The sequence below is a fragment of the Medicago truncatula genome, chromosome 5 (assembly GCF_003473485.1).
Source record: "Medicago truncatula cultivar Jemalong A17 chromosome 5, MtrunA17r5.0-ANR, whole genome shotgun sequence".
In the NCBI taxonomy this organism is placed as follows: domain Eukaryota; kingdom Viridiplantae; phylum Streptophyta; class Magnoliopsida; order Fabales; family Fabaceae; genus Medicago; species Medicago truncatula.
In genome coordinates, this window is record NC_053046.1 from 22,621,564 (window position 1) to 22,645,046 (window position 23,483).

Here is a 23,483-nt window from a genome sequence, read left to right on the forward strand (position 1 = left end):
CCTTCTGAAGATCAGGGCAATCAGCAATGAAATGACCAGGCTTCTTACAGTTGAAGCACCCCTTCTGATCTTCTTTCTTGGAGTTCTTGTAGCCACCCCTCTTGCTCAAAAACTTCTTCTGCTTCCTTGCCAGATACTCAAGCTTGTTAGACAGCATAGCCATCTTCACAGAATGATCTTCATCAGAATCTCCATCAGGTGATTCTTCTTCAGATTCACTGGCCTTGTAAGCTTTAGAAGATTTGGAAGACTTTCCTTTAGATGGTAGAGCAATAGATTTACTCTTCTTAGAGGACTCATGCTCATTCAGACTCATTTCATGTACCTTGAGGGAACTGACAAGATCTTCAACACTCAAAGTGTTTAGATCCTTAGCTTCCTCAATGGTAGTTACTTTGGGTCTCCATCTAGAAGGCAAGCTTCTCAGAATCTTGCTAACATGATCAGAAGTAACATAGCTCTTCTTCAGTATTTGCAGTCCAGATACTAAAGTTTGAAATCTTGAGTACATCTCCTCTATACTCTCATCATCCTTCATTTTGAACAGCTCATACTGATGAACTAGCATTAGGGCCTTTGCTTCTCTGACCTTCTTGCTTCCTTCGTAGTTTGCACAGAGTGATGCAAACATTGCCTTAGCAGTGGATTTATCACTCATCTTCATGTATTCAGTACGAGGAATAGAAGCAACAATGATCCCTCTGATCTTGTGATGCTTTTTGTAAAGCTTCTTCTGAGCAGGAGTGTGTATCTTTCTGTCCATAGCAGCTCCTTCTTCATCCAAATCCAGATCATCAACTCCATCTTCAAGAATATCCCATAGTTCTTCATCCAATCCCATGATATAGTTGTACATATTTGTTTTCCACCATGAAAACTCTTCTGGATCTCCATTGAACTTTGGAGCTTTTCCAGAATCTGATTTCCTTTCAGCAGTATCATAGTCATGTTTGACACTAGTGTATTTTAAGGATGTAGTTGATTCCTCTCCTCCAGACATGTTTTTCTTGGATCTTGATCTGTTACACGGTTAAGTGCTATGATAACAGAGCAAGCTCTGATACCAATTGAAGGTGAGAAAAACACAAGAAGGGGGGGTTGAATTGTGTTTTCTTTTTCTCTCAAAAAATACTTCTTCTGATAATACTTCAGAAGCAGTTTGGGAATGCTTCTGATGTAATGACCAGAATCAGATATGCAGCGGAAAAGATCAAAGTAGAGAAAAGAAAAACGAGACACAAGCAGTTATCCTGGTTCCTTCCACAAATCGGAAGTAGTCCAGTCCCCCTTGCACTTCCAAGGAGATTTCACTATAATCACAAAGATTACAAATGCTCAATGCTCAATACTCTTTAAGTATGAGACTTCTCAAAAATGCTCATGCACACACGCAAGAGTCTTCCAATGCTCAAGCACTAAGCAAGAGTCTTCTAATGCTCAAGCACGCAGGCAAGAGTCTTCTGATCAAACAAAAATACAATGAAATATGTTTGACTTGAACACTTGATATACAATCAGTGGTGTTCACAATACAATACAATACAATAAAGACTCTAGACTTTTGAATTTCTAAGATGTATCAAATCAGTGCAGAAATTCAGTGTGCTTTGTATAATCAAATTGACAGAGTTTTGGCACTTTTTAACTTGTATATCTCTATCTACAATCTTCAAGTCTTCACTCCTTTATATAGAGGCGTGAAAGAGACGTTGAGAGGATTAGCACGTCTAAAGAGTCGTTGAGTTCCTTTGATCATCCACCAGTAATCCTTTGCCTGATTTGGGTGTAGTCCTTTGAAGAATTAGCTTCAAATTCATTCCCATCTTGAAGGCACAAATTCTGCAGGCATAGCTGTTGTCTTGTCTTGTAGCGTGGACAAAAACAGAGTAGTGGAGGTAGTGGTTGTACACTTGTACTTTGTCAACTCTGTTAACGAAGGACAAATACTCAGTGTTCTTCAAGTGACCGTTGATACCTCCCTTTCAATTCTTCGTTCTTCTTAGACGAGGTTGGAATGAGAAACAACTACTTTGAATCTTCAGTTTGAATTTTACTGATCAAATGTAACTTCTGGTGGTGATTTCGCTTCTGATGAAAACCTTGCTTCTGATGACCTTCTGCTTCTGATGACGTCATCACTTTAGAGGCACTTCAGCTTCAGAAGCACTTTAGCTTCAGACGCAGTTTTCTTCAGATGCTTCAAATTTCTTTGCTCTCCATTGTTCTTCCAAGATCTATTGAAATTACTTGACTAGCTTTTGGTCCTGTACACTTGAACAATTATTAGCAATAACCAATTTACAATTTTTAATACCTTGTTATCATCAAAACTCATTAAGGTTCATTGTGAAACACATTTTGTTCCAACATATCACACCTCCTTTTTGCATATGACTGCTTCTTGTTTTTTCGTGCTAATTCGAACCAAGCACAAAAAATGAGAAATATTCTGTCAGTTTATGAGAAAGCGTCAGGTCAAGATGTTAATCTCCAAAAGTCAAAAAAAAATTGTAGCAAGAATTTTTCACCAGCTGATCATAATAATATAGCTAACATCCTTGGAGTTAAAGCTGTCTTGGGTACAGGTAAATACCAAGGATTACCCTCGATGATTGGCCGAAGTAAGAAAGCTACATTTAACTTCATCAAGGATAAAGTTTGGAAGAAAATTAATTCGTGGAGCAGTAAATGCCTCTCTAAGGCTTGAAGAGAAGTATTGATTAAATTTGTTCTTCAATCAATTCCAACGTATTTTATGAGCTTATTTACTCTACCTTCGTTGTTGTGTGATGAGATTGAGAAGATGATGAACTCTTTTTGTTGGCGTCACTCAGGATCAAACAAGAAAGGAATACATTGGATGTCTTGGGACAAATTATCTATGCATAAAAAAGATGGAGGTATGAGCTTTAAAAATCTTGGAACGTTTAATTTAGCAATGCTGGGAAAACAAGGTTGGAGAATTTTGACACAACCGGATACTCTAATTGCTAGAATTTATAAAGCCAGATACTTTACGCGATGCAATTTCTTTGAGTCCGCACTAGGTCACAACCCAAGTTTTGTCTGGAGAAGTATTTGTAAGTCAAAATTCACTCTCAAAGTAGGTAGCAGATGGAAAATAGGTGATGGCACATCCATATCAGTTTGGAATAATTATTGGATGAGAAATGATGTTACTATTTTCCCTTTGGATGAGGTTGCAACTACTTTGACAAATTTGCGGGTCTCAGATTGTATTATGCCGAATCAAAAGAGTTGGAATATTCCTCTGCTAAATTCTATTTTTAATGAACAAATTGTGGAACATATTGTTACAACACCCTTATATCCTTCAGTACGCGAAGATAGGCTCATTTGGAAGAAAAGAAGTAACGGTGAATATTCAGTTCGCAGTGCCTATCGTATGTGTATGAACGAACTACTGGATACTTCTCATTTCAAAGTAGAAGGAGCATGGGATTTGATTTGGAAGCTAAAGGTACCACCAAGAATCAAAAGTCTTCTTTGGCGTATTTGTCGGAATTGTCTTCCGACACGTACTAGGTTGCGTGATAAGGGAGTCAATTGTGCAGCTGTGTCTGCCTTATGTAACGTGGATGAAGAGGACATCGTGCATCTCATATTCAAATGTCCAGGTAGTAGGAATATATGGAGTATGTGGAGCCCGTCCTATTATGTTAATCACTTATTCGATCAACACCAAGATGTCAAGGATATCATATTCAGAATACTTCATGTACTGTCAAATGATGATGCATCTATGTTTGGTTGTATGATATGGAGTATATGGAAGCAAAGGAATAATAAAATCTGGAAGGAAGTGACTGATGCACAGGGATATGTTTTTGACCGAGCCAAAACATTGCTTGAGGATTGGAAATCAGTAAAATCGATTCAAAAAGTTTCTGTCAGTAGCGAACAGCAAGCTTGTATTACTAAGTGGATGAAGCCAAGTTCCGAACGGTTCAGGTGCAATATTGATGCGGCTTTTTCTGAGACGGCTAATTTGGTTGGCATAGGGATGTGCATTAGAGATGAGGATGGTCATTTTGTATTTGCTAAAACAGATTACTTCAGTCCTACTTGTGAAGTCCATATAGGAGAAGTGCTTGGTCTGTTCTCTGCTATGGATTGGGTGCATTTGCTGCAATTGGGAACAGTGGACTTCGAGATGGATGCAAAGAGAGTGGTTGATAGCTTTAATTCTCGTCAGAGTGAAGCCACAGAGTACGGAACATAATTGATAATTGTAAAACTCTCTCTAGACAATTCTATGAAAACTCTCATGTTGAGTTTGTATGGAGGCAAGCAAATGAGGTTGCTCATAGTTTAGCTAAAGTGGCCTTATTATCAGCTAGCTCCCAAATTTTGGTAGAAATACCTCATTGTATTGAACACAATCTATTTAATGAAATGCAATAGTTTTCTTCCCCTAAAAAAAAAAAGTTATTTAAGAGAAAGTTATATGTATATCCTATTAGTATTACTACCATCCATGTCTAATTCTAAATACTTCAGATTTTCTAGTCCAAGGCAAAATTTCATGAACTCCAAACAAACCAAAAATAATAAAACACAAGCAACCAAGACAAAATCTTATGAACTCAGACAAGCCAAAAATGATAAAAACACAAGTAACCAAGATAAAATTTTATGAACTCCAAACAGGCCAAAAATGATAAAAACCAAGACAAAATTTTATGAACTCCAAACAAGCCAAAAATGATAAAAACGTAACCAAGACAATTTGATGAACTCCAAACAAGCCGAAAATGATAAAAAACACAAGTAAGTTGATACTTGTTTAATATGATTTTCACATGATCCGGCAGCTCTAGACGTTCTCATCATTGAACTTGTCTGTAAGATCAGCCATACAGCGAAACTGAATTGGCGGTGGTTGCATGTAATTCATGGATGGATACATGTTCATATGTTGTTGTTGTTGGTTCATCATCATCATGTGATGAAGTTGTTCATACGAATAAGGTTGCATTTGCATTGGCATCCCTTGATGATAATATCCTCCACCACCTATTGGAACCATTTGCGCCATATTTCCATTTCCATTAGTCCCACCCCCACTTGCATTTCCATTTCCATTTCCATTATTCTCACCACCATTGGCATTGCCATTCCCATTCTTCTTACCCCCACTTGCATTTCCATTATTCCCACCCCCACTTGCATTTCCATTTCTATTTCCATTATTCTCACCACCTTTGGCATTTCCATTTCCATTCTTCTTACCCCCATTAGCATTTCCATTATTTCCATTGTTCTCACCGCTATTGGCATTGGCATTACCATTTCCATTCTTCTTACCCCCATTTCCATTTTCCATTTCCATTTCCATTACATATCTCAGCATGCTTCCTAGACTTCTTTAGCTCTTTTATGAGTTCGTTTGGATCCAGCTTATTCCCAAGTATTGTTACTTTCTCTTGCTCTGCATCTATACTCACAGCATCCACCACTAGATAACGTAACACATAAATACATTTAAATTAACAACAAATTAAAAAAAAATCAAAAAACTAAGTAAAAAGAAAAAAAAATTGGAACAACATACTTCCTCGTATCTTGAATATTTATTAAAACATATTCATGTCTAATGATATTAAATATTATCGAATTTAACTATTTTTACTATGTAATAACATCCTTTCAAAAAACGTTCTAAATTTTATTTTCTAATAACTTCTAATAACACCCTACGGCAAGAAAGTACTAGTGGTTTTATCATAACAAAAAAAAAAACTTTATAGAATTCTTATATTTTTTTAGGCCAACAAAATTAATTACACTTGATCAAATTCAAGAGTTTAATTTTGATAATCACAACTATTCATATGTACGATTTTATACATAGCTATGATTAAAGTCAAGTCAAACTTTTAGGTGATCCAATAACTACTATTCAAACAACTACGATTGATTAATAGTATAAAAAATATCTACTTTAACAATATATATTTGAATTGAATCCTAAATTTAATATGAAATTAGTTGCGTTCACTTATAATTGAAACTGGATATATATACCTAATAACATAATCTTGAAAAACTTGAAATGCATGGTATATATTAAGTCATTGATATTTGATACATAATATGGAGAACTCTAAGACAAAAAGTATGGCATGTTATTATTAATTTACAAGATGAAATGAAAGGTATTGACATATATTATAAAAAAAAAATATCAAAAAAATTGATAAAATAAAGAGATCAAGGATGTATTATAAGGATGTACCATGAATTTTCAGCAGAAGTTTCCTTACTTTCTTCTCACAAGCTTTACAATTGATATTAACCTTCAGAATACAATGCTACAGAGAAAAGCCAACGACACATATTAATGACTTTCTCACTAGTCATACTCAGGATGTCCCGACAAATTTAGAGGCATGAGACCTCTTTAAAAAAAAAAAAAGGAAGGTAATCTTACATTCACGGTCCTTTAACTTAATTTTAGCTAACAATTTTTGTCATTTATCTTTTTTATTTTTCAAGTTATTTATATCCTTTCAGTTTGTATGCATATGGATTCTCAAATATCTGATCTAAAATTCATATAAAAACATGAGTGAAAGGCCATAAATTTAAACATAAGAGTAAGTATCGAAGTAAAAAAATATATACATTTAAATTTTAAAAATCCATATGCAAATTGATCGAAAGAACAAAAATGATGTAAATGAAAAGATACATGACAAAATCGTTACATGAATTGAACAACAAGAATAATTTTATTAAAAGTTAACAACAATTAAACAATTAAATTTGAGTAGTTTTTAGGTCTAATTAATTTTTCCATTATTTAAGCAACTCAAAAATAAAATATAAATAATCAATATAAAATACATTCACATGATTGAGTAATATTTTTCGCAAATCAATTAGATTTTTCAAAAGGAAAAAAAAAGAAGTAAATATGAGATGTGGTAATAGTAGTAGGATGTGTTTACCGGATTTTGCGTTCTCACTTTGTCAATATTGACCTTCATAGTTAAATATCCCTACAGAGAAAACAAGTCAACAACACATATCAATGACTACCTGACAAGTCACTAAATATCCCGAAAATCATTAACGGATGTCGGCATGTCAGTGTCTGTGTCGTGTCCGGTATATTTCTGTGTCGTGTCCAATATCTTTAATATTTTTGTTTATATCCGTGCTTCACAACTAATAGCACAACATGAACATAAAAATCAAAACACAAAGGAAATATGAACAAGAGATGGGGTAATTGTAAAAAGTGTGTACCGAATTTTTCCTCAAATCGTCGATACAATCAACCTTTTTTTTGCTAAACAAGGAGAGAGGACAAGCATCAAGAGGGAACACCGACATCCCAACTAGGTTGGCACCCCGGGAACCCTCCATCCTATGCCGCCAATCTCTAAAACTTTATTAAAAAAAGGGGAAAAAATTGTACAAGAAGAAGGGGGACTAGGCCAAAACCCTCTGAAACAACAAAAAGAAAACAGAGAAAAAAAACAGCAAAATTACAAGAACTTAAGGAAACCTGTAATTAGGCAAACCTACTCTATCCCGAAAGAAATCTAGATGCATCTCCGTGAGGCAGCGAATCCAACCAAACAGAGCCATGTATGGAGTGACCCTTGTTTGCTAACCTGTCAGCACAACAATTACCTTCACGGAATATGTGAGAAGAAATAATCCGAACTCCAAGGCGACAAGCATTAGATCATCTGTTCCGAAGCAAAATTGGGATTAAAGATGGAGTTGAAAAAATTAGCAGTGCACTAGATGAGTCACTTTCCAACCATATATTCCACCACCTATTATGTGCTGCGTGCTCCATGGCCAAAATTATCGCAAGAACTTCAGAATGGAAAACCGAAGCCTCACCAATATTGCAACAAAAAGTACCAAGAAAAACGCCCCAAGAGCCTCGAAACAGCCCCCCACAAGCCGCAAGACCATCAATCACGGAACCATCAGTGTTAACTTACCCAAGGAGAGGAAGGGGCCTTCCACAACACTGAAATGATGTCTTTTACAGTACGACAATGGGAATTAACTGTAAAAGAGTCTAGAAGATGAGTATCCGATGGCAAACACTTACCCTCCGAGGAATTAGCAGACAGAGCCACCAAGGAGTGAATGCGCACCTTTGCGGAATGAAAGGTTGTTACTTTAGAAGAAAACCGAATGTTATTTCTAGATATCCAAATTGTGTGCACTGTATGAATAATTGCTGCTAGAAAAATATCTGCAACCTGTGAAGAACACTGAGGAGGGACGCAAGATAAAAGAGAAAGAACCGAAGTACAATCAATCGAACAGTTGAGCATACCACCAAGCCAAGTCCAGAGGGCCATTGCAAAATTGCACTGAAGGAAAAGATGTTCTGAAGTTTCAGCTGAATGTAAGCAAAAGCAGCAGGCAGAAACAACAATACAACCTCGAGTCCGAAGATTTTCATCAGTAGGCATTTTTCTATGCATCAAACGCCAAAAAGTAAAAGAATGAGAAGGAGGGATACACCCCTTCCAAATAAGCTCCGCCCATGGAAGTTTAGGGGATAACGATTTAAGGAAAGCAAGGGCCAGTTTCGAAGAAAGTTTCCCATCTGCAGCATGTGACCAAATAAAAGTGTCCGGGAGAGGAACACGAGGTAAAACAATAGATGCAAGCCTCTCTGTCACGTCATCAACCATAAGAGATGGAGGTAAATTCCAGCCGCCGTCAAATATAATTTCTGACACCTTGCTAGTGAAACCCGCATGGAAGATCGGATCAATATTAAATAAATCAACAAGCGGAACCCCAAGCCAATTGTCATTCCAATGGGAGATATTCTCACCGTTACCCACAATCCACAAAGAATTAGCAATCACCATGTCAATATAAGTTTTAATACCATACCAAACAGACGATTTAAAATAATGGCGAAGAGGTTTACCATTAGAGAAAAAGCGACGCTTCATGAGGGCTGCCCACTGCGTGTTAGAGGCCAGAAGGCTCCAAGCTAACTTTAAGATTAAGGCCTCATTAATCAAGCGTGTTGGCTTCAAGTCTAAACCACCTTCTACCCAAGAACGACTGATACACTTCCAAGAAACCGTGCATACCTTTCTAGATAAGATATCACCGCTCCAGACGAAGTTTTTAATCCAAGTATCCAACAAGCGAAGCAGGCGTCGGGGCCATATTGATAACATTTTGTATGCTATCCAAAACTATACACATTTTATATAATATTGATTGATAAGGAGTTTAGAAATCACATTTCTTCGCATTCTAATACGTGTGACCCAAATTACAAATCTTGTATAAGGTCTTCTTATAGATTGTTTTAACTTAATGTGGACGGCGCTTTATGCAGGAATAACATAAGCTCCATGTATGGAGAAGGTTTGATAAGATAATAGGTTGAGTCAAAGAATACTATTGTAAAGTGATATCTTGTAGTGTTATTTGAACTAAGATGTAAAGGTTTCGTACTCTATTGGTGCATGTGATACTTGGCTTTTGCGGATGACATTATTTTGTTTGCCAAGATAAGGTGAATGTTAACTTATGAAACGACCATTCGACTTTTCTCACGTAGATTGTATCATGGATTCAGTTGTTACTAATATCCATGATCTTAAGATATATAACAATAATATGATTTTTGTGTTAGATGGAGTGAAGTGAGATGTGCAAAGAATGATTCAACACATTCCTTTGGAGCTTGTGAATAAAATTATATCAATGGTTCCGCCAACTAGTGTTAATGGTACAAATGTGATTTTTTGGCACAATAATCAAGGTGGTGATTATTTTTCGAAATGTGGCCATAACATTCCTACTAATGTCAATCTAACTCTTTTTTTTTTTTTTTTTTGTCATTCCGTGCATAGGGGCTAATTATTTATTGTGGCTAAAATAATATTGTCAAAACAAACTTCTGAATATAATTAAAAACTATACATTATTCTCAAAATAATAATGTCAACTTTTTTTCATTGAATTCATATATAATTTTAAAAAAATTCAAATGAAGTCTTGTCGTCCAGTTGCCATGTTGAGAAAACTCAAATCTAGAATTCAAGGGCGCGTCACGGTCCTGGATCACGGATATATATATAAAATGAATCGAAAGACTATTAAATATTTCATTTGATATTGTGCATGAAGAACACAAGTATGAATATTTGAAATGTGAACCAATTAGCCCTAAGTTAGGATATGTGTTCCAAAGTCTAGGCTTCACTCTACAAGTTTAATTAACGAAAGACAACATGTTTATCAAAAACAACACACATGAATCATAATTCAATGTTTATATTATCACAACATTTCATAATTCAACTGATTCCTCAAAAGTGAAAATTCGTTTGACTATTAAATAATAAATAAATTCTTTGGCAATTGCAATTGGCACCTACTTCTATCTTATGAAGTTATGATCAACTACACTTATGCTTTTGAAAATTGATTGTTCTTTTGTTAATAGTTGCATAACTGAGACAGAGAGATATTTTTTGTTAACAAATTGAGATGGAGTGGTTAGTCATAGAGAATAAGAATTAGAAAGAAATAGACTCATAAATTAGGTAAAATATTGCGACTTTTAATATGCAAAAACAAAAAATCTTTATTATTCTTAACACTCCCTATCTTTATTTTAATTTCAGTGCCTCAATAAGATTATTCACTTGCTGTTCACTCATGACTCATCGATTTAGTTGTTAAAATTACGAATGTAATTAATATTTTTTGGCATATGTAGTTGACTGATTTTATTTTACATTTCATTTAATCACGTCATTTATTAGTTTTGACTTTGTAATACCTTATAATTTTGTCAGCAACTAACATTTTACATTTTTTATGGGTGTATATATACATTGACTATGTCAGCAACTAGCATGTTTGATTACATATTTTTACTACCCATATATACATACAATATTATGGGAGTATATATTTCAAGATTTTATTCAATATCATGTGATCCACATAAAAAGTGCTTAATTGAACACGTTTGCTCCGCAAGCAAAAATTAAATTTTCTCGCAATGCTTAATGAGTTAAACATACCCACTAAAAATGATCTAAACATAATTTTTTTAGTTTAATAATCTATTTAAAAATTTTCAAATAGTTAGAGACTTTGTAATATTAGTAGAGGTCATTTTGTGTTGATTAAAATACAAAAATATATCTCGGACACCCGCGAGCTTGCTCAATTAGTAGGGATATTGCATATTATATGCAATGACTGAGGTTCGAATCCCGGACACCTCACTTATGTGAGCTATAACCACTAGAATATTTGACAGAAAAAAAAATTACAAAAATGTACCACATTTAGTTATTTATAGCTTAGGGAGTAAAAAGCAAAAGTTAAATGGTCCATTAATCAAAAGCATCAACGGTAACGAAATTCAAAATTGAAAGAAGGGTTACTATGTCTTTACCCTCTGTAATTTAGGTGAGTTCCGGTTTTTCCCCCTGTAAAAAAAAAAATTTAGATTCCAACCCTGTAATATAAAGATTCTCCACAAAACACCCCTGTAATATGAAGATCCTCCACAAAACACCCCTGACCCTATTCAGACGCTGATGTGGCACACCACTGTGTAATTATTTTTTTTTTAAAACCTGACATGTGTGTAATGGATGCTGACATGGCACGCCACTGTATAATTATTTTAATTTTAATTTTTTTAAAAATTTGACATGTGTGTAATGGTTTAATAAATTATTTTTAAAAAGATAAAAAAAATTGAAAATTAATTTTCAAAAATTTAAAATCAAGAAAAAAAATCAATTTTTTTAAAAAACGAAAAAATAATGGATTTTTTAAAAAATAATAATAAAATTAAGAAAAAAAATATTAATTTTTTTACCAAAACATTCAAAAATTAGCTTATATTATTTTTTTCGAATATTTTTAAAATTTTAATTTAATTTGGATTTTTTTTTAAATTTTTTGAAAGTTTCAAAAGTGTATGAATTTTTTTATATAATATTTTTGGAAATATATATATATATATACACACACACACATAAAGAAAACAACCCCTTTCAGCTTTTGGGCTGACTGTTTCTTTTCAAAATACTCACAATTTTCAATAAGAATAAATTTAAATATTAAAATAATTTCTAGATTTTGTTTATCCTCAATATTTAAATATTAAAAAATATTCCTAAATATATATCCTAAAATCTAAATTTTTAAATAAATTTGTATCCAAATTTTTTTTTGTTGAGAAAATTTAAAAAATTTCTTTTTCAGAAAAAAAATCTGTTTTAAACTTCAAAAAATATATATTCCAAATTTTCGAAAATAATTTGAACTTTTTTTTTTGAAATATATATTTCAACATTTTCGAAAATAATTTTAAAAAATTTTGAAATATATATTTTTCATAAATTATAAATTTTGGAATTTTCGAAAAATATATATTTCCGAAAATATTTTTCGTAATAAAAAAAAATCCTGATTTTTTTTAATTTTTACAAATTTTTATATATTTTTTTAAAAAAAATTAATTATACAGTCAGCACGCCACATAATCAGATATGCACAGTTAGCATGCCACTCAGCTCGCCACGTCAGCAATTATGCACAGTCACATGGATCAGGGGCTAAAATCAAAGAATCTTATTTTACAGGGTTGGAATCTAAACTTTTTTTTTTCAGGGGGAAAACCGGAACTCTTCCAAATTACATATTAACCCTTAAGAACTCACCGCTCACACTTTCTCGTCATCTTTCTCTCGCGCTCTGAATCTCTCAAACGAATTTCACAATGATCCACAAACCCTAATCCCAAACCAGCAAGAAGATTCAGTAATGGAAGATGCAAACGATTCCTTGTTCGATTCTATGCTTGTTGATTCAAGTTCAAAACTCATTCAAAATGGCTTCGCCAGATCTCAAAGTTCAGGTTAGAATTTCCCAATTTCCGTTTATAGTTTTTATGAATCATACACAATACGATCAAAATATGTAAAATTTGATTCAATTTTTCCCCTCTTTCTAAGTACATTTCCCAATTACAGTTAACAAATGCTTTTCAATCTGTTTTTTTTTTTTTTACACAAAAATGTTGGTAATTAAATTAGGGTTAATTGGGGTTTTAGAACTATTGTTTAGGTTTTGATAAATTGTAAATCTGGGTAGTTTGAAAAATGTAACACTAGAACTAGAATATTCCAAGAATTACGAAAGGACTTAAGATTAATATCATGTATTAATTTGTTAAATTGAGTGTTCACTTTTAACGTATACATTTTGAAGCAGAGGAGTGTGTAATGTTTGTAAACGTGGGAGGGGAAGCGACTAATGAAGGAGCTGATGGAGTGAAGTTTCTGAGTGACACTTTTTTTGACGGTGGCGATGTTTTCCTCACGAATGAGGCGATTGTGGAAGGTGGAGATTACCCGTCGATTTATCAGTCAGCTCGGGTGGGAAGTTTTAGTTATAGAATTGATAACCTTCCTCCTGGACAATATCTTGTTGACCTGCATTTTGTTGAGATTATTAATGTAAATGGGCCGAAAGGAATGAGGGTGTTCAATGTTTACATACAAGAAGAAAAGGTGAGCTTTTTCACAGAACTAATGCTTTTGCATTTGAGAAACTTGTAGCCTGAACTCATTTTTTAATTGTAATATTATGGCTGGCAGGTTCTATCTGAATTGGATATCTATGCAGCTGTTGGAGTCAACAAGCCACTTCAGCTGATTGATTGTCGGGCCACTGTGAAGGATGATGGGGTGATTCTCATAAGATTTGAGAGTTTAAATGGAAGACCAATTGTCAGTGGGATCTGCATTAGGAGAGCGTCAAAAGAGTCAGGTACTTAATTTCTTCAGTTTACTGTGCTTGATTAGTTTTTCCAGTGGTATTGAAGTTACTCAACAATTTGTTATTGTCTACGATATTTTGTTATACAGTTCCACCAGTGCCAAGCGATTTCATTGAATGTAACTACTGTGCTGCGCAGATTGAAATTCCTTCATCACAGGTTAGAGGTGTACACTACTTGATATGTGGCTGTTTGAAGTGTCAAGCATATCATAGGCTCACATCATTTTGTTTTTTCTGATTTTAATTGGAATCTTTCAGATAAAAGTTATGCAGACAAAATCTACAGCAAAGTATGAAAATAAGATAAAGGAGCTTACTATGCAGTGCGAGCTCAAGGCAAAAGAATGCTATGAGGCATGGACGTCATTAACTGAAATGAGTAGGGAAGTGGAAAAAGTCCAGATGGAGCTTGATCAAGTGACATTTAAGTCATTCACTACAGGTATTGCATGACCTTCGATCATGAAACATATAGAAATCATAATCTTAGACCTTTCTCAGCTAGATTAATGTGATTTGTCAGAACTAACTGCCGAAAAACAAGCTGAGAACCTGAGGAGTATTTCTAACAGATATGAACTTGATAAGAAGAAATGGGCAGAAGCAATTATCAGTTTACAGGAAAAAGTACAGGTAAATGACAAAGAGTAATGTTTAGAGTTACTAACTTACTATCATTTTTTATAACTCTCAGAAACACATTAAGAGCATCGACACTAAATTTGTTTTGCAGTTGATGAAGAGTGAGCAGTCTCGGCTTTCCTTCAAAGCACATGAATGTGTTGATTCGATCCCTGAATTAAATAAGATGGTTTATGCAGTACAGGAGTTGGGTATGCTTCAGTTACATTGTTCATTCTCCATTTTTATTAATTAAGACTGAAGATTTGTACCTTTTTTTTAGTTTTGAAGTAGTTTGAATCCTGTTAAAGGGCTAGATTTTTTTTATGCAGTTAAGCAGTGTGAAGATCTTAAAGTGAAGTATTATGAAGAGATGACACAGAGAAAGAAGCTCTTCAATGAAGTTCAAGAGGCTAAAGGTATGTTAAAGTTATCATGTTTACTTATTCTATTTAGTATAAGTAGACTTTGTTTCTATTTGACAAGAATTATTATAAGCCAAAGGCGTTAAATTCTAATGTGCTTCTGTTATGAATACACAGGAAACATCAGAGTTTTTTGCCGTTGTCGACCATTGAATAAGGTTGAAATGTCATCTGGGTGTACAACAGTTGTGGATTTTGATGCAGCAAAAGATGGATGCCTTGGGATTTTGGCAACTGGCTCCTCTAAAAAATCATTCAGATTTGACAGGGTTTATACACCAAAAGATGATCAAGGTATGCGTAGAATGTGATACAAGAACTCTGTTTGCTTGACAATCATTAATCATTATTGTCATATTAGTTCGCGGTTCATATTATTATCATTACTAGTTACAAACCCACACGGGTATGGGGAATGATTTAACCTGATAATTGATTGAGCAAAATGATTACGTATCTTCAAAAAAAGTTGTTTAACTTGTAAAACAATAATAGTATTTAACCGAAGTTGGCATTGCGACTTGTTAATTGTCATAGCAAAAGAAAGAATAATTGGAAATTGTTTTCCTTGACAAAAAACAAAGAAAAGAAAAAACCATCAATTTAACAACAGATGAAATAATGCTATCTAAACTGAGGTGCATCTCGAAGGATAGGGAAAAGAGTTAGGCATAACTAATGCCCAAACTAAAATATTGAATCTTGACTATGCTAATCAGTGATGGCCATAGCTGTACTTTACATGTTATGCACTTGGTGATGTCCCTATAAAATTAAGACACTCCAAGTTTAGTCCCTGTTTTAAAAAATAGGCATTTGAGTCCTTGCAATATTCATTTCTTAGGCCTATTAATCCTCCAAATAGGTGCCAATAGTGCATGAAATGAATGTGGAGGACTGAAATATCAATTTTTTAAATAGTTACTACACATGGAAGGCCTAAACTCTGTAGGATGAAAAGCATATTTAACCTGTAAATATAAAACAAGTTATTGCATGATTAATATCATCAACCCTTGTGACTTGAATTTTTGAATATATTCCATTATTTTCATATTGTTATCACATATTGATTGCCTTGATACCCCCTGCACATTTTTTTAATATATTCCATTAGAAGAAAATGAATATGTCAAAATGGTTACAATGATGCATAGAGGCATAATGCTATTGAATTTCTACTAATGAGATGAGAAGAGTGACGTGGAAATTAAATTTCTACTAATATGTTACTATAGTTCAATTGGTTCAAATCAGAAAAAACATCTAACCACAACCTTTTAAAACCATATACAGACCAAAATATAATACAAAGGTGTTGCCAAAGAAATTAAATCAGAGAATTCTAATGTAAAGGGATCAAAATCTGTGTACCTTTCCATCAAAACAGAAATGAATTTGTAAAAAAATCTTCCAATGAGTCATTGTCGTCGTTTCCTGAACATGTTTGTAACCGTGTTGTTTGGTTGTTAAATGGAATTGTGTAGTAACTTCTATATAGACCAAAATATATTATGTACTATGTAAATTACAATAAAGGATAAAGGGCTTTAATGAAGTGTTTACTCCATAAGATTGAATTTGAAGGAATGGAGAAATGAGGGTAGAACAAACCTTTGTTTATAAGAAGATAAGGAATGGAGAGAAACCCTTCTTCTAAAAAAGGAATGGAGAGAAACCGAATGGAATTGTTGTTGTAGAAAAGAAACAAAAAAAAACTTCTACTAGCCTTCCGTTCAGTAACCGATATTGAGTTTTTTATTTAATAATGGAAAAAGGATAGGAATTTAAGTTTAAAACAATGTGATTAGATTTGTAAAAGGATAAATTAGTAACTTTGCCGGTATATTATATTAATTAGTAGTTTGTAGATTCTTGTTGTTGTTGTTGTTGTTATTATGATTATTTACACAATTGGAAGTTTTCTAAAAACAGTGTTGGTTTTGTTTAACAGTTGATGTTTTTGCTGATGCATCATCAATGGTAATCTCTGTGCTGGATGGCTACAACGTTTGCATCTTTGCGTATGGACAAACAGGAACAGGAAAAACATTTACTATGGAAGGAACAGAGCAAAATAGAGGTGTAAATTACAGGACTCTTGAGCATTTGTTTAGAGTTAGTAAGGAAAGGAGTGAAACATTTTCATACGACATATCTGTTAGTGTGCTCGAGGTTTACAATGAACAAATCAGAGACCTATTGGCTACGGGACCAGCATCAAAAAGGTAACCTTTGTTGAGTTTGTCATTGATATTTCATTTTTGACAGTTTGATACAGTAAAGCTTTGTCAACCATACTAGAATGTGAAATACTACTAGTTAACTATGAAAATATGGCAAACTAAAATGAGTTGTATTGAAATTGTTATTAGGTTGGAGATAAAACAAAATTATGAAGGACATCATCATGTACCTGGTGTTGTAGAAGCCAAGGTTGACAACATAAGTGACGTGTGGACTGTACTGCAAGCTGGAAGCAATGCTAGAGCAATTGGAAGTAATAATGTTAATGAACATAGTAGTCGATCTCATTGGTACCAAGCTAATGCATTTTCCCTATTTCTTTACAATTTATAGTCTATGAACTATACATCACTGCTAGTTTTTCTTTTTCTATACTTACCGATAATTACTACTTGTTTCTTGTTCAGCATGCTATGTATAATGGTAAAGACTAAAAATTTGATGAATGGTGAGTGTACCAAGAGCAAGCTTTGGCTTGTGGATTTGTCAGGCAGTGAGAGACTTGCAAAGACGGATGTGCAAGGAGAGCGACTTAAGGAGGCACAAAATATTAATCGTTCTCTTTCTGCTCTTGGAGATGTGATATCCGCTTTAGCTGCCAAAAGTAGTCACATTCCATATAGGTATACCTATTAATTACTCTCTTTACTGTTACCAATCTTGATATGTAAATGTTAGTTTCATCGATGCTATTTTTTTTTTTGGATATTTCAGGAATTCTAAGTTGACACATTTACTCCAAGACTCACTAGGTATGTCTAGCTATTGCCGCTTTCTCTGTATGTGTTGTTTATATGTTAGGAGTAAGATCCAGTTTTTGTAGGATTACATTGGTGAAGCTTGTTTCATTGTATGTTTGTATCATATTGCAGGAGGTGACTCAAAAACTTTGATGTTTGTACAAATAAGTCCATCAGACCAGGATGTCGGTGAGACTCTGAGCTCACTTAATTTTGCAACTAGAGTGAGGGGCGTTGAGTTAGATCCTGTTAAGAAGCAAATTGATACAGGCGAACTTCAAAAGACAAAAGCAATGGTAGGTTGCTGATCCTTACTAAAACGTATTAAATTTTTCTCCTCATGCCTTATGAACAATTTATGATGAATTCTTCCTTATACACTTTGGCATAGCTTGACAAAGCACGAAGTGAGTGCAGAAGTAAAGAAGAATCCTTGAGGAAATTAGAAGAAAGTTTGCAAAACATTGAGAGCAAGGCCAAGGGAAAGGATAATATCCACAAAAATCTACAAGAAAAGATTAAAGAACTTGAAGGCCAGATTAAGCTCAAAACATCCATGCAAAACCAATCAGAGAAACAAGTTTCTCAATTATGTGAAAGGTTGAAGGGAAAAGAAGAAACCTGCTGTACTCTTCAACATAAGGTTGTTTTCTATTCAAGATTATTATTTGACATGTGGCTCATCTATACATTTTTTAGTAACATTGGTTGTGTATCATGGTTTTGGTCTTATAGTTTATAAACTGCAAATTTCATTTAAAGTTTTTCACAAATGTACGTATTACAAATGATAGCTAGTGTATGAAGATATAGTTATAAATAAGTAGCATTGGTTCATTGCTTTCGTTACCGAGACATTTGACATTCATATCCAACAAGACACATGCTTATACTGAAGGTCAAAGAGCTAGAGAGAAAAATAAAAGAACAACTGCAGACAGAGACAGCAAATTTCCAACAGAAGGTTTGTAACACATTTGCAAAACTGCTTCCTACACTCTTCTCTAATTCTTTATTCTTGCCAAAACCTTAGCATGAAGAACATGCAATCATAAGATGCATATATTGGAGAAAAGTTTATCCTTCTTTGTTTGAATGAAACAATTAGTTTGGTCTGAAAAAAGAAGTTAAGTCAGTTCTTGTATGTTATTGCAGGTTTGGGATCTAGAAAAGAAGCTGAAAGATCAGTTGCAAGGGTCTGAGTCTGAATCTTCCTTTCTAAAAGATAAGGTTGTCAAGCACTAGAATTGCTCATGTAGTGCGATATTCTTTGCCGTTGTTATGGGATATTTTGAGTGACCTCTTTTTATGTTCATTGCTTCATATTCTTTAGATCAAGGAGCTTGAGAGAAAACTGAAAGAGCAGGAGCAGAACTCGGAATCCTTGTTAAAACAATAGGTACTAATTTGTTTCTGTTGCACACTACATTTGAAATAATTGTTAACAGTCATTTAGAAGCTTATTATGAGTGAAGTAGAGTAACAGTAATAATAGTCTAATATGTCTAAATCTCCCCTCCATACATTGAAAAGGAGTACTATGTTTAATTTTTACCATTTTCTATCTCTGGCATCTGTTGAGTGAGTTGTTTAATTTATATTAATTAATAATTCATGTGGCAACATGTCATGGCAGATGAAGGAACTAGAGGAGAAACACAAGGAGCGAGAGCAACAGTGGCAGCAAACTCATTGTTATGTTGAAGCAGTAAAGGAGGCGGCCACACCTGATATAGGTAAAAGCCGCACAAGTGAAGAATGTCCAAATGATATTGAGAGTCACATGAAATTTCGTCCCAAATCCGTTCCAAAATCGTATGAAATTTTTATAACATATTCAAACAAGGAATTTTCCCATGAATTTCGCACGAATTTCCTTAAAAAAACAAATCCGTCCCAAAACCGTGTGAAATTTTGAGATGGATTTCGGACGGAAGGTTTTAATTTTATTTTTAATTGTGAAAATTCTATATCCCCTGTGTCCACATCAAAATTTCCCTCTGTGTGTTGCTTCCTCTCATAACTAGATTTACTTTTCCATAACCCTAAAATCAATTTCACAATCAATTTCTCAAACTCTTCAATCAATTCCTTCCAAAAACTTGTACCATTTCTCAAGCTCTTCAAGGTTAGCTTCTCTTCTCTTCAGATTTGAGGTTCTCAGTTTTTTTTTTTTTTTAATTTCTCAAGCTTTTCAAGGTATTACCATTCACTCTCTATATTATAATATGTGTTCTTGTCAACAAATCAACCATGTACCCATAAACTTGTGCCTGATTCTTTGTTCAATTTCAGGGTTTATTTTGTTTTATTTATTAGGGTTTTTAGTGTGCTTAACTACCTAGACCTGGATTCATGTTTGATGTTGAAATATATTGTGGGTTTTGTGCGTTTTTGCTGTTCCAATTGGGTGTATGTTGTGGTTTGTGTTTTATTGGCCTGTTCCAACAGGTACTCATTATGTGGTTTGCGTTTTTGTGGTTTGCATTTTCGCTGTTCTTGAGTTGTTGTTTATCAGGACTATATATCTTATTAGGATCTTTGGCTAGATTTACACCCTTATGTATTCAAAACCTGAGTACTAGAATGCTAATTTCTTGAATGGTGTTGAGATATTTTAACAAAATAACGTTGAACTATTGTAATTTATGTTGAACTTTGTTGTGTTTTGTGTTGCTCCTGTGTGATGATTTTAAACATTTGGTCTATTTTAGAGTTAAAAGACATTTAAGAATGTTTATTTGTTAATGTTTCTTGTTTTACTTTCTTTTTTAGTTACTGGTTCTACTCATGACATTAAATTAAATTGCAGGAATGAATTGTTGCTTCAACGAGTCACGTGTGACTTATTATCTTGAACAAGAACCTCACCCATCATCCTCCAAAAGCTTGAACCACCTTTTCCAGAGTATGTTCCATTATCTTCAATTGGTTTCTTTATGTGAGAATTCTGTTGTGACTTTTCTATCTATTCATGGGGGCTGTTTTCAATTAGTAGTGGTAAATATAGCTATAGTAATTTGATGTTATTGCTCATATTTATGAATTTTACTACTAATTGTTACCATCACAGATTTACCTTTTGCTATACAACGAAATGAAATGCATATAAGGTTGATTAATTGACTAAAAAACACTACTAGCTTAAACCATAAGCACAATCAGTATGGCTTTGATCTTGAAGAACTTTTCTATGAATGAACTATTAACTGTTGCAGCAGTATTATTAGCAATCCTCCTTCTTTGTGCTTATAGTTTGAACAAAGATGAGTTCCCTTTCCGACTTTGTGTTTGGTGTATCAACTTCAGCTTACCAAGTTTGTTCTTCTCTCTCTTTTTTCAATTCCTAATGTTATGCTTTTGCATTTTCTTTATATTCATGTATGATTATTCCCAAATGATATAACACATTGTAGTAGTATTTTGACATTATGTTGCTCATTAAGATCAAACCATATATATTTTTAGAGTTATAGCATGTTCATTTCAGACAATTGAACCAAACATATAGATTTTTTTCTCTCCAAAAAGTAGTTGTGGGATTTTTCATAAAAAAGCTGATTTAGGTGCTTAGAAATAATATGATTATAATAAGTGTGTGGTCAATGAAAAAGAATGTTAAATAAGTAATCCTTATTCTAAACAAACATATACTACTTTATGCTTTATGCAAAGATGTTGCTATTTTTAATCTTAAACAATCCATTTGGTGATTATCCTTATATAATGAAAAAGAATGTTGGATCAAGGCTTCCTTCCTTCACAGCAAAGGAATCAAATCTGATCAAGAGCTCAATTGACTTCTTAGGAATAAACTTTTTACAGCTTAGTATATGTTAAGAACAATCCTACAAGCCTGGACATGGACGATAGAGCCTGAACAATCCTGCTAGTTCAGTTGAGTGTGTATCTGTTTGTCTTGTGTTCGAGTACGTCATCTTTTGAAGAAAGTATTACTCAAATTTATGTTAATTTACTTGAGTATTGACTAGTGAACAATTTAGTCATGTTATTTTGTGATATATTGTGCCAGAACATTGAGCACATATATGAATCTAGTTTGTATAATTTTGTTTTAGACAATGAGTATTTGTTTACTCTTGAATTATTATTTATTTTTATTTGAATCTAGTATGTATTATTAAATATGAATTTTAGGATTTCAATTTATCTTAAACTCATTAAAATAAATTAATTTTGTTGCAATTATGTAAAAAAAAAAAAAAAAACTTATAATCTCTCCTGTAAAGCGTGTGTAAATATTTTAAGGTTCCTTAATTTCGTCCGAAAATCGTTGGAAAATTTGTCTGAATACTGCAGGAAAATAAACTTAATTCCGTCTAAAAACCGTAGGAAATTAAACTTTATTCCGTCCGAAATTCGTAGGAAATTAAACTTTATTCGGTCCGAAATTCGTCCAAAATCTATTCCAATATCCAACGAAAGTAACGGTGCGAACTCCGTCTGAAATATTTTTGGGACGGAATTATGATTTGCGACGCGGCTTTTTCGGACACGCCCAATCCGTTCGAAATCCGTCTGAAAACACATTTCCGTCCGAATTCCGTGGGAATCTTCCTTAAATTCCGTCCCAAAACCGTCCGAAAATGACATTTTTTTAGTAGTGAATAAGCTCCTCCGCTAAGTGTGGGTATCTCACATGTGTCAAAACACGAGTATACGCTCGGTATGCCACTATGTGTCTACCACTCCTATCTTATATTTCTCTCAAGTCCAGGTGTAGGACTTATCTCACCACTCACGTTTAAGAAAGAAGAAAGAAGAAGAGAGAACATATACACGTATTTCCATCTTTTTATTTTTATTTTATTTTTAAGCAAGTTATAGCACAAAATTTAAATAAAGCCAAGTTAGGCTCAACCCTCTTAGGGGGTCCCCAGTGAAGTCGCCATTTCTGTCGCGTCATTTTTCGGAGATCAAGGCTATTTGATTAGCTTTTGACTCACTAATTATTTCACGACTGAACATTTAATTTTTTTATAAAAAGGGGAAAAAAGTTCAAACAACCCCATATTGAAAAGATTTTGGGTTCGGGGGTTAGTTACATAAAGGGAAGGTGTTAGCACCCTTTATGTCCGTAGTACTCTACGGAAACCTCTTGGTTTTTATTTAATTTTCGTGCTATAACTTGCTTGCTTATTTTGAAAAGAAGGAATTAAAAGGGAAAATAAAGACCTAAATATCTACATTTTTTATTGTTTGGAAGGACATGGTCCTCTGCCTACGTACCTGTGAAGGATCAAAACCTCGTAGTTCGGGGTAGAAAACAACGTTTGATTGGTTGTGTTTTTTTTATTAGTTTTGAAAAAGGTTTTAAAGGAAAAGCCAAGTGGCAAATAAGAATTGATTTGTGTTTTTTTATTAAAAGGAAAGATGACTCGAAGTATGATTAGATTGATTGATATTTGATTAAGAAAATAAAATGAAAAAGAGACGATCACTTGATTTAGGATCAAGGGATATTATAAAAAAATGTTTTTGTGATTTTTGTTATTTGCATTTTTTTGTTGTTTTTGAATGATAGCTATACTAAAAATTAACACTAACGGAGCGAGAAAAGATAAAAGCGTAGGTACCTTAT

General features: G+C 33.6%; 2 protein-coding genes across 4 annotated transcripts; one reads left to right on the forward strand and one right to left on the reverse strand.

The window, feature by feature from the left end:
• Positions 1-4,837: 4,837 nt before the first annotated feature.
• LOC112422091 (N66 matrix protein-like) lies at positions 4,838-5,353 on the reverse strand. Its single transcript, XM_024784837.1, has one exon. The coding sequence runs from the start codon at positions 5,351-5,353 to the stop codon at positions 4,838-4,840; it is 516 nt and encodes a 171-aa protein (XP_024640605.1).
• A 7,369-nt stretch (positions 5,354-12,722) lies between these two features.
• LOC25494718 (kinesin-like protein KIN-14R) lies at positions 12,723-21,986 on the forward strand. Of its 3 annotated transcripts, none has more exons than XR_005646312.1 (20): positions 12,723-12,922; positions 13,276-13,577; positions 13,665-13,836; positions 13,935-14,005; positions 14,107-14,290; positions 14,372-14,481; positions 14,582-14,681; positions 14,802-14,888; positions 15,012-15,188; positions 16,849-17,122; positions 17,270-17,431; positions 17,549-17,764; positions 17,856-17,893; positions 18,014-18,177; positions 18,273-18,524; positions 18,761-18,845; positions 19,037-19,111; positions 19,215-19,280; positions 19,518-19,617; positions 20,694-21,986. XR_005646312.1 is itself a non-coding variant. In XM_039834417.1 (19 exons), exons 1-18 carry the CDS (start codon positions 12,829-12,831, stop codon positions 19,278-19,280), a joined length of 2,610 nt encoding a protein of 869 aa, XP_039690351.1. In that variant the 5' UTR covers positions 12,723-12,828; the 3' UTR covers positions 19,518-21,986. The 3 variants fall into 3 exon arrangements, 1 of the variants encoding a protein (XP_039690351.1); XR_005646311.1 differs by having other exon boundaries at positions 18,780-18,845; XM_039834417.1 differs by having other exon boundaries at positions 18,780-18,845; positions 19,518-21,986.
• Positions 21,987-23,483: the final 1,497 nt, after the last annotated feature.